At 38.8% G+C, this 10945-nt stretch overlaps 2 protein-coding genes across 2 annotated transcripts; both read left to right on the forward strand.

The window, feature by feature from the left end:
• Nucleotides 1-424: 424 nt before the first annotated feature.
• LOC145996840 (uncharacterized) lies at nucleotides 425-4640 on the forward strand. Its single transcript, XM_083133372.1, has 3 exons — nucleotides 425-815; nucleotides 1563-3382; nucleotides 4518-4640. Exons 1-3 carry the CDS (start codon nucleotides 425-427, stop codon nucleotides 4638-4640), a joined length of 2334 nt encoding a protein of 777 aa, XP_082989498.1.
• Nucleotides 4641-4669: 29 nt separating this feature from the next.
• On the forward strand, nucleotides 4670-5629 carry LOC145996842 (uncharacterized). The gene has a single exon (XM_083133373.1). The coding sequence runs from the start codon at nucleotides 4670-4672 to the stop codon at nucleotides 5627-5629; it is 960 nt and encodes a 319-aa protein (XP_082989499.1).
• Nucleotides 5630-10945: the final 5316 nt, after the last annotated feature.

Raw genomic sequence — 10945 nt, forward strand, 5'->3', positions numbered from 1 at the left:
TACTGACATTCGTACTTACGTCAATATGTGGTTGCATGTTATGTGCTCAATCGTAGAACTTTCTGTGTCACAGTACTTATTACGTATTACGTGTAATTTTCGATCACAACGGTTACGCGTGTGGTTTGAACCGTATCGTTATCGTGTGTACGTCGAATGTTTTGTTAGAAGACCGAGTTATACACGGTTGTATTCAGTGGACAATCAGTTATCTGCTACGATAACTCATCACGGGACTGAGTATCATAAATTTGGACAGTTTCAAGCATCCACTACAGTATCCTGCTGTCGGCTGAAGTGACGTCATCGCCAACACCCAGGGAAACTTCAGGTCAAGGTCAGTAGTTAGCTAGGCTCGCACCATATTTTGTTTACTCTTTCCTCACGTACTATTTCCTACATATCTTGCCCTCTTTCCTTCGCGATGGATGAAGAAGAGAAAAGAGTGTTGATACGCAAGAGAGCTGGATTTAGGGGCCAGTTAACACGAACACAAGCATTTGTCAATGCCTTTGAAGATACGGGGGAAGTTCAAGAAGTAAGGGTCCGTTTACAGAATGTAACACCTTTGTGGGAAAAATATGATGAAGTTCAAACACGTTTAGAAGTAGAAGATATAAACGAGAATCACGAACCTCACAGGGAGGATTTTGAAGAAGTTTACTACAAGGTACGGGGTAAAATGGAATCCATTATAGAGAAACATAAACAAACACAAGCTGCACCTACAGATGGATCGGATGTTGTAAACAATGCTTCATCATTAGGCACCAAACACATCAAATTACCCACGGTATCTTTACCCACGTTTCACGGTAATTATCAGGATTGGTTAGCATATTCAGATGCATTTCAGGCTATGGTTCACACAAATGACAATATTCCTAAAATACAGAAATTCCACTACTTGCGTTCATCATTGGAATCTGAAGCAAGAACACTTATCGATACTTTGCCCCTGACTGATTCAAATTACGATATTGCATGGCAATTGTTGAAAGATAGGTATGAAAATAAACGACTGATAGCAGCAAGTCATGTCAATAACATCTTGCATGTGAACGCAATTAACAAGGAAAATGCCACAGAATTACGTCAGTTCATTAATGACATCACCAGTAACTTAAATGCTCTTCGAGCCCTTGAATTACAAACACCGTTAGAAGATGTTATTTTGATACATCATTTTTTGGCTCAACTTGATTCTCACACAAGAAGGGAATGGGAATTAAGCCATACCGATCAGTCGTTCCCTACACTAAAGGAACTGTTCACCTTTCTAGAACAAAAATGTCAAGCTTTGGAATCTTTGAAGTCTGTTCACGTAAACAAAAATATCAATGAACACAAGGTTAGCCCTAAACAGAAACACATCCGTCAGTCAAATTCTTACCTGACAACTACAAATACACAATGCTATTTCTGTAAATTAGCACATTCCTTATATTCATGTAAGTCTTTTGCAGGCGCAAGTCTGAAGCAGAAACAAGAGTGTGTGCGCAACAACAAACTTTGTTACAATTGCCTCAGATCGAATCATAATTTAAGAAACTGTACTTCAGGTAATTGTAGGCGCTGTGGATTGAAACACAATTCACTGTTGCATCCAGACGAAGGCGGTACACGAGGAGGTCCTCTAAGGCAAGACCAACCAAGGAATGACTCACCAGACACGAGGAATGAAGCTGCAAGGACAACTTCAGTACAATCTTCATACTGCACATTTAAGAGTAAACCAAGATCACACGTTCTGCTATCGACAGCTTTAGTAGAAGTCATCGATTCTAGGGGACAGCCACATACATGTAGAGCTCTCCTGGAAAGTGGGTCTCAGGCAAATTTCATCAAGGAAGATCTTGTTCAGAGACTACAGTTGCGAAAGCAGAAAAATCATATTCCAATCAGAGGAATCAATAATGTTTCATCGGAAGCCAAGCACGGTGTAGACATTCAGCTGCGCTCAAGAGTGTCAGACTTCCAGGCTTCACTTACTTGTCTGATACTCCCACGCATCACAGGGAACGTACCTTCTCAAGTTATTCATCATGAACATTGGAACCTACCAACCGACACTGAGTTAGCAGATCCAGATTTCTGCAAACCAGAAGGGATAGATCTACTAATTGGATCGGAACTTTACTTGCACTTACTTCTTCCTGAAAGACAAACGAGAGATGAAAACTATCCAGTTCTTCAAAATACTGAATTAGGTTGGATTTTAGCTGGTCGGATGGAACAGCCTGTACAACCTAGTACACCCACAGTAGCATGTTTTGTACGCATGGAGGATAATTTGGATTCTCAATTACGGCGTTTTTTCGAGTTGGAGGAAATGTTCTCGAAACCAAAAACAGCTGAAGAAGTAGCTTGTGAAAACCACTTCAATCAACACACCACCAGAGATGAAACAGGGCGTTTCATTGTTCGTCTCCCATTTCGATCAGATCATACAGAGCTAGGACATTCATACAACCAGGCATTATTCAGATTACATCAGTTAGAGAAGAGGTTTCAACAACAACCAGAGTTGAAAGAGCAGTATGGCAGAATACTCGAGGAGTATGAAATGTTGGGACACATGAAGCCAGTACAACCAGATCCAAATGAAGCTGATGACGTGTCATACTATTTACCACATCATCCAGTATTCAAACCTAGCAGCAGCAGCACGAAAACCAGAATTGTTTTTGATGCATCAGCAAAAACAACAAATGGAGTCTCATTAAACGATATACTGATGGTCGGTGCAACCACACATGACGATCTTCAGTCTATAGCTCTTCGCTTCAGAACGCACAAGGTTGTATTTACGGCAGACGCCGAGAAGATGTTCAGACAAATCCTGATTCATCCAGATGACACTAAGTTTCAACGCATACTTTGGAGAAAATCTACAGATATGCCAGTACAAACGTTCGAGCTCACAAGAGTCACATTTGGTTTGGCATCATCACCGTTTTTGGCGACCAAAACATTGCAGCAGTTAGCTGAAGAGGAAGCAACCAAGTTTCCGAATGCATCCAAAGTTTTACAACGAGATGTTTACGTTGATGACCTTCTCACTGGAGCCAACAGTATTGAAGAAGCTAGACAATTGCAAGGAGAACTAATCGATTTACTGAATTCAGCAGGATTCACTTTGAAGAAATGGTGTTCTAATCATCCAGAACTTCTTGAAGCAGTACCAGCTACTCATAGAGAAATGCAACTACCATTTCAGTTCGACAAGGGAGCAAGCGTTACGGCTTTAGGCCTCACGTGGGATCCAGTCACCGATAAATTGCAAGCAAATAACAAGGAGATAGTGTCATGTTTTGAAGACAACATCACTAAACGACAAGTAGCTTCTATTGTCGCATCAATCTTTGATCCTTTGGGACTAGTGAGTCCAATAGTAATTTCTTACAAGATATTTCTACAACAATTATGGTTCCATAACATGGAATGGGACGATAAGTTACCAGATCAACTCAACATGGAGTGGAAACGTTTGTTTCGACAGTTACCAAACATTAATCAGATACAAGTTAACAGATTTGTACTAGTTCAAGGAAAAGTGGTTGACATTCAACTCCACGGATTTTCAGATGCATCGCAAGTTGCATATGGCTGTTGTTTGTATCTTAGATCAATAAATGAAAATGGTGAAACCACTGTACATTTACTTTGTTCACGTTCGCGTGTGGCACCTATAAGAAGAATCACTCTTCCTCGTCTTGAATTGTGCGCTGCTTTGTTGCTGGCGAAACTAACACACAAGGTGTTACAACTACTACAATTGGAAGTCAGTAGAATCAATCTATGGACCGATTCGAAGATCGTACTGGCGTGGCTTGCATCACCTGCAAGACGATGGAAAACCTTTGTAGCGAATAGAGTTTCACAAATTCAAGAATGTACTAAGCCTCAGTACTGGAAACATGTAGTGTCAGCACAGAACCCCGCAGATTTAATCAGCAGAGGGACAAATGTAGACTCACTACACACCTCTCAAATCTGGTTTCATGGCCCTGATTGGCTATCACTTCCAGCAACAGCATGGCCTTCGAGTCCAACATCGTCAAGGGATGATGACTTCAAACTCGATGAACTTGAAGAAAAAAGAACAACTACAGTAAGTCTAGTCATAAATGCACCAACAATAGAATTTATCAGCAGATTTTCGTCGTTATTGAAACTTCAAAGAGTGATTGCATATTGTTTGAGATTTCTACACAATGCGAGGAACAAACAAGAGAAACACACAGGATCATTGTCAGCAAGTGACTTAAGATCAGCATTGCATACTTGCATTAGAAGCGTGCAACACGAAGTTTATGGCAAGGAAATACGAGAATTGTCTTCTAACAGTCAGGTGTCAAAGGATAGTCAACTTTCAGACTTACATCCTTTCCTCGATGACAAGTAAGTACTCAGAGTTGGAGGAAGACTTAGACACTCGCAGCTACCATATGATAGCAAACATCAAGTAATATTGCCACCGAAGCATCATTTAACTGAATTGATCATTCTTTCAGAACACCACAGGCTATTACATGCAGGACCACAACTCCTTATATCTTCATTACGACAGGAGTACTGGATACCAAGAGCCAGACAAGTGGTCAGAGCTATTCTCCACAAGTGCCTCATTTGTTTAAAATTAAGAGCATCTATTTCCAACCAACTCATGGGACAATTACCATCATCCAGAATACAGTCCACTAGACCATTTCTAAACACTGGAGTTGATTACGCTGGACCAATTATCATCAAGCCGTCAATCACTAGAAGCAAATCAAGGCTGAAAGCATATGTAGCAGTATTTGTATGCTTTGCCACCAAGGCTATACACCTAGAATTGGTCGGAGATCTCAGCACCAAGTCATTCATTGATGCTTTGCGAAGATTTACAGCACGCAGAGGAAAATGTTTGAACTTGTACAGTGACAACGGAAGAAATTTCGTCGGTGCCAATCGTGAATTACAAGACTTGAAGAATTTATTCCAATCATCAGACTTCAACAAGTCTTTAGAAGACCATGCAGCTCAGGAAGGATTCAAATGGCATTTTCTACCACCCAATAGCCCAAATATGGCTGGACTTTGTGAAGCAGGAGTGAAGTCCATAAAGCATCACCTGAGGAGAATCGTAGGGAACTCTGCTCTCACTTTCGAAGAACTTGAAACACTCTTAGTTCAAATCGAAGCCTGTCTTAACTCAAGGCCCCTCACAGTATTGTCACATGACCCTACAGATCCCAGTTTTATAACCCCTGGCCATTTCCTTATTGGTGCACCCCTAACTAGTTTTCCTGAGCCTAGTCTAACTAACATCAAAGAATCCAGTTTATCCAGATGGAAGAAATTGCAGCAGATGTACCAACAACTATGGGACCGTTGGTCAAAGGACTACTTGCATTCCCTGCAGCAGAGGGCCAAGTGGAACACCCAAAAGAAGAATTTGGAACCAGGAACAGTGGTTTTAGTGAAGGAAGATCACCTAGCTCCACTTACATGGAAACTTGCTATAGTTGAACAAGTGCATCCTGGTGCGGATGGACTAGTGCGTGTTGCAACTGTTCGCACTTCGTCTTCAACTTATAAACGTCCAGTTAACAAACTAGTGCCTCTTCCAGTAGATCATTAGTTGTACTTTTGTTGATCGACTCGATCAAGAGGGGGGACTATGTTTGGGATAGATTAGTGTATGTATTATTATTTGTGTTATCAATGTATGAAAATTTGTATATTTTTAAGTATTCATTATACTTGTCGCCACTAGGTGGCAGGACAGTGCAGACTCTGCTTCGGAGACTGTGCAGGGCGTGGTACTTATCGGGAAATACCCGCACTGTACGAGGAACAGCGAGAGACATTGCTACACGGTGGTCGACTCCATTCCAATGTAGTCCAGTGTCAGTGTACATTAAATAGTGTATATAATCAGTCCAGTGTTTAAATAAGAAACGCAACAAATTGGTTTTGGCATTTTGTTAAATTAAAAGAAAATTGTAAAAACGATGTAAAAGTAATGTAACTACGATTGTATAAACAACTATGGAGTTACCTTGGTAAAATGTAAACTACGTAATTTTTGGTATAAAAGGGCAATAGCTTTGTAAGCCCGTGGCAAGGATTATCTATTACAGGATGGGACACTGAGCATATTCTCCATTGACCTGTACGAACACTTTTCTAAGGCCTTATAAACCACAGAATATACATAACCAGTACAAGCAGAACCATCTTGTCGGGAAGATAACGCACTCGAACAGTGAGGAACTATCGATTAATACGCATATCGAGGTTTGAGCTCGATACTTGGAAAGCAAATCGACTTTTTTCATTGGAATGTAATAAATCTAAAATAATAATAATTAAAATTGTTGATTCTAGTCTTGGTTTGTTCAAAGGAAATGCCTAGAAAATATTCTAATTTCTTCCACATTTACTAAATGTATATGATATTGGGTTATTTTCTGGTTTTCGTAAAATTCAAGATAAGAAACATTTCAATTCTTACACTAAACATCTTACTTAATACTTCAATATTGTAATTGATTTATGTTTTTTTTATTTACATTGAAGTTTAATTATTGATTTATGTTAATTTGTTGATTTACTTTGTTTTACTTCGCTTCTTGTGCCACTTTTGGTTAATGAGTGGGGATGAGTGATTATATGATGAAATTGATGAATGGACACTCAAAAACATCCATGCCCAGACCAGGATTTGAACCCGGGACCCCTGGTTTAGTTATTGAAATCCACGTGATATGCAATGAAATTAACAAAATGACCGGAATATCTTCCCCTTGCTCTAAAATAACAAAGTACGCGTAACGCAGCACATTTACCACAGAAGAAATATTGTACTGTGGATTTTGAATTTGAATTTAAAATTTTAGGCGCGTCAGCATTTATGCTATTTCGCACCAGTCACTTTATACGGGGTCCAGCCCCTTTACCATATCTAAAAGAACATAACTGTCATGTCGTGTCGTAACTAAAATATTAAAATAATAAAATATTCTGACTGGTTAAAAGCTTAGGCTGTTAAGAGGCGCTCAGCACACATAAGGACAAAACACAGGACGACACAGAATTATACTGGCCATGGGGCCAGTCGCCAGAGCCTCGTTAGTCTGCAGTCCAGGGTGTACTACGTGGAAGTGAGGTTGACTATTGGGTGCACTACGTGGAAGGAGCACCCCTTACACCAATATTGTACTGTGGAGTTACAATGAAAATTCATCGCATCCAAAAACAGAGCAAGAACGTATATGAAACAGTAAGAATTTGTAACGTTGAATAGACACGCTTCTTTTTCCATTTCATTCTTCAAAGTTTACGTTGCACATTGTCTTCTGCACATCTGACATTAATTATAAATCATTTACTATTCCAAAACGTAGGTTTTCCATAAAAAATAAGGGAGATTTATTCTTCAACTAAACTTAAATTTCATTCTACATCAACTTAAATGACACACACACACAGAGAGCTTAGAACGTTCAAACTCAACCTGTCTACTTTGAGACTTCTTAGAGGATGATATTTAATCAATATAAAAGGTTGAAAGATAAGCTAGCGTAATCTTACACGATACTTAGTCCACGACGTATGTAAAAGTTTTGTAATGAGATGTCTACGTTAAACAAGAATACCGAATTCCTAGTCTCTTCTATACTGTGCTTGACATAAGACATAGCACATCTTTCACAGCACAGGGATTAATCACAAAACCATTAACCACTGATTTCCTAAGCATACCAAGAATAGCATAATGGGAATCGCAGAAGCTTTAAAATTCTCCACAATGAACCCAAATTTTTGTTCAGAAAGTAAAATATAGCCACACTAAATCGAAATGTACTTATAACAAAAAATCTGTCCTTGCTCTCCGGTGCGTTACCACAGGTTAGTCAATAACCAATTTTGAGAGTAGTGAAATGCGTCACAATCTTCCATGAAAGTCTAGAATCTTTACAACAGCTTTATTAAAAAGTTCCAAGTGCTTGAATATACGCGACGTAACGCAGTGCTACACAAAATGCAATACAAATATACGTACTTTATAATGTACATCCCTTGAATTTATACGATCGTTTTATGAGTTAACCTCTGATCATGGACTAATGGCAACCTTGACAGAGCAGATCCCATTAATTGTCCATCAGTTTAGGGCTGTTAGTTTTCGTCCAAGCGGTTAGATGGCGGTAGTAACTTCCGTCTCCAACGGAAGTGTCGTATAGAAACTTCCGTATCCTCTTAGAGATGTCCGCGTTCGCCATGGCTTATGGGGCTGGGTTATCCTCATACTTGTATATATAATCCTTGCCTGTGGGACATTCTCCTGGTTGCTGAAAGGCTGATGATTCAGGGGACGTTGGGGAAATATCTTACCTCGCTCTTCTGATCGGCTGGAGTACTTGTACTCCATCGGCGGATATTTCACTACTCAACTCTGAATAAGGCGGTCTCCTGCATCATCAAAAGACCAGGGTTATAAACTTCGGTACAACTAATAGGTTTAGGCCTACAAGTTGTATCGGGTGAATTGTCTGTTTAAAAGTGCATGTATATAATCGGAAGTTTAAATAAATCTCCAAGTAAGAGATCTTAATGATCTTTCATTTCAAACCCGCATAGGTAAAAATTAAAAATAAATCCTGCACCCCAGACCACGCAAGGGCTTGGTCCTACTAATCCTAAGAAGCCTTTGAGAAGTCCGATAAAAGGGTTCTAACCGACCGACTAACATAAAGCCCTAAAGGCAGAAGGTGCGTGTCAACTTGTTTCTTAAATGTTTAATTGACCTTGGTAATTATAGTCAATGTAATTTGTTGGCTTATAATGTTTGGATCACTCTAAGTTCTTTATTGCCAAGTATAAAGCTGGAACGAATAGAAGGAATTCAGTTGGCTTGTTTAGGTGGTGAGCAACGCATAAAAGTTGTAGGTTTTAAATATGAATTTATTCATGTGGATGACTCTAAAGAAGACATCCATAAGAAAGTTGATGGCAACAAATATTGTGAAGCTGGAGTTGCTGATAATTTATTTAACTTATTGCTCAAATATCAATATGTGTCATTAAGTATTTGGGTTAGTTGCAAATATTGTTCTGCTTAAATGAATATGTGAAATTTTGTAAACCTGGTGTCTTTAGATGGACAACAGATAAAATGTAGACACAATTTGCAAAATATCAAACCTTTCCATTCTTCACTGAAGAAGAAACAAGAGTTATTGTTGAATGTTGAAAAACACGTGCGAGGGTAGGAACGTAATTACAAATTGATCTTTATATTTTGAAAGATTTGTTGTTATAACAGTTGTTTTGAAAGTTATGTTACTGTTTGGTGTCTATTATCTATTAAGATCTTGTATCTATGAGATTAAGCCACCAAAGTATGATGGCTATATTTTCTTCACCCCAGGAGGGGAGTTTATTGTGACTGTCATCTTTTTATAACATTCACAATTTAGTTGTACTAATGATAAAAATCTTTGATAAGAAGAAAGATATTTCATTATCACTGTTACTGTTTTAAAATGTATTATGGTTTATATATATAGTGTAATACACTAACTCGTAAGTCGGTTTCTGTAGTTTATTTCTTGCAAGAATTTATATATTGTGTGCATATTGCTAATTAAAAACCTAACAGCAACAAATATTAAATATGATCTATGTTTCAAGCTTGTTATTTGAAACCCAGAAGTTGTGATTAGCCATTAAGTGTATATTTATGATACTCATTGAACTGATAAAGGTTTTCTCACACGCATAATGACTATGTAAAGTGAGTTGGTGTTTCTCTTTGTTACCAAACCTCTGAGAAGTCGGATTGTGAAGAAAAACAAAATTATCAGGACTTTACACAGGCCGGGTGGGTGCGTGTCAGTATGTCCATTATTTAATGTTGCTACATTTTATATTGTTGCAAGTGTTGTTGTGAAAGAGTGAATGCGTATCGAAGCTGTGTAACACTACAATGAAAGAAGTGTTTGGAAACTAATAGCTGATTCCTTTAGAGTTTTGGTTACTGATTTCAGAAAAAAGTAACTGATTTCAGAAAAGGTATCAGAAAAGTTCCATCACGTAAGGTTTTGTCCCAGCAAACAACTATTATACAAATCTGCTCGCTAGGTAGCAGCACTGTGGTTCCTTAAATTAGGTTGCAAAACTGGTACAAGGAGGCAAGAATAATGTAATTAGGAATAATAAGATTACAACACAACATTATGTTATACTGTGTATTTCAAAGAAAATAAGATGGGTTTATCAAAGTTTTCTAAAGGAAAATAATCTATTGGCACCGGGTACGTCTTTCTCATGGTGTAGGAAGAGAGAAACAGATTTCATTCCATACTGTTCCGATAAAGGGGGCCTAGTATACTGTTACAATGCCCCTGGGTTGATGGAGAGGTAGAATATACTGAAATATATAAGTGGGCAATATGTGTTGATCTAAAAACAACTTGAATGATTCTGGGACAAAAGGCACGTTACACCATGTACCCCTGGGATAGCCTGGATAGGGCCCATCACTGGATCCAAAAAGTGTGGCCACCTAGGGTTTCATTGTAACCTGCGAGTAAAAATGTAATACGAGAAAGTCTGGTTGATCCTAATAATGTCCTACTTCCTAGACTTCATATTAAGCTTGATGCAATGAAATTTATGAAAGGACACGCTTAAAGAAAATCAATGCCCAGCCGGGAATCGAACCTTGGACCTCTGGCATCGCAGCGCGGTGTGATAGCCACTCCGTCACAGAGGAATGGTGGTTCCATGAGGTTGAAATTGAACTTCCTGAATTTTCATTTGGACAACTTTCCCGAGAATCTGGGTGTCGTCCGTAAGCAACGAGCGCGGGAGAAATGTCATCAAAATATCAATAAGATGGATCGTAGCAGGTGGAACACAAACATGTTAGCAGACTACTGTTGGATGC

Source organism: Lepisma saccharinum, chromosome 13, assembly GCF_977018435.1.
Source record: "Lepisma saccharinum chromosome 13, izLepSacc3.1, whole genome shotgun sequence".
NCBI classification, from domain to species: domain Eukaryota; kingdom Metazoa; phylum Arthropoda; class Insecta; order Zygentoma; family Lepismatidae; genus Lepisma; species Lepisma saccharinum.

Bases quoted from the DNA above. Each gene is read 5' to 3' on its own strand.
- LOC145996840 (XM_083133372.1), top strand. From the start codon at position 425: ATGGATGAAGAAGAGAAAAGAGTGTTGATACGCAAGAGAGCTGGATTT. The intron at 816-1,562 runs GTAATTATCAGG...ACTGTACTTCAG, and splicing joins ATCTTTACCCACGTTTCACG to GTAATTGTAGGCGCTGTGGA. The intron at 3,383-4,517 runs GTGAGTCCAATA...TCATTCTTTCAG, and splicing joins TCTTTGATCCTTTGGGACTA to AACACCACAGGCTATTACAT.
- LOC145996842 (XM_083133373.1), top strand. From the start codon at position 4,670: ATGGGACAATTACCATCATCCAGAATACAGTCCACTAGACCATTTCTA.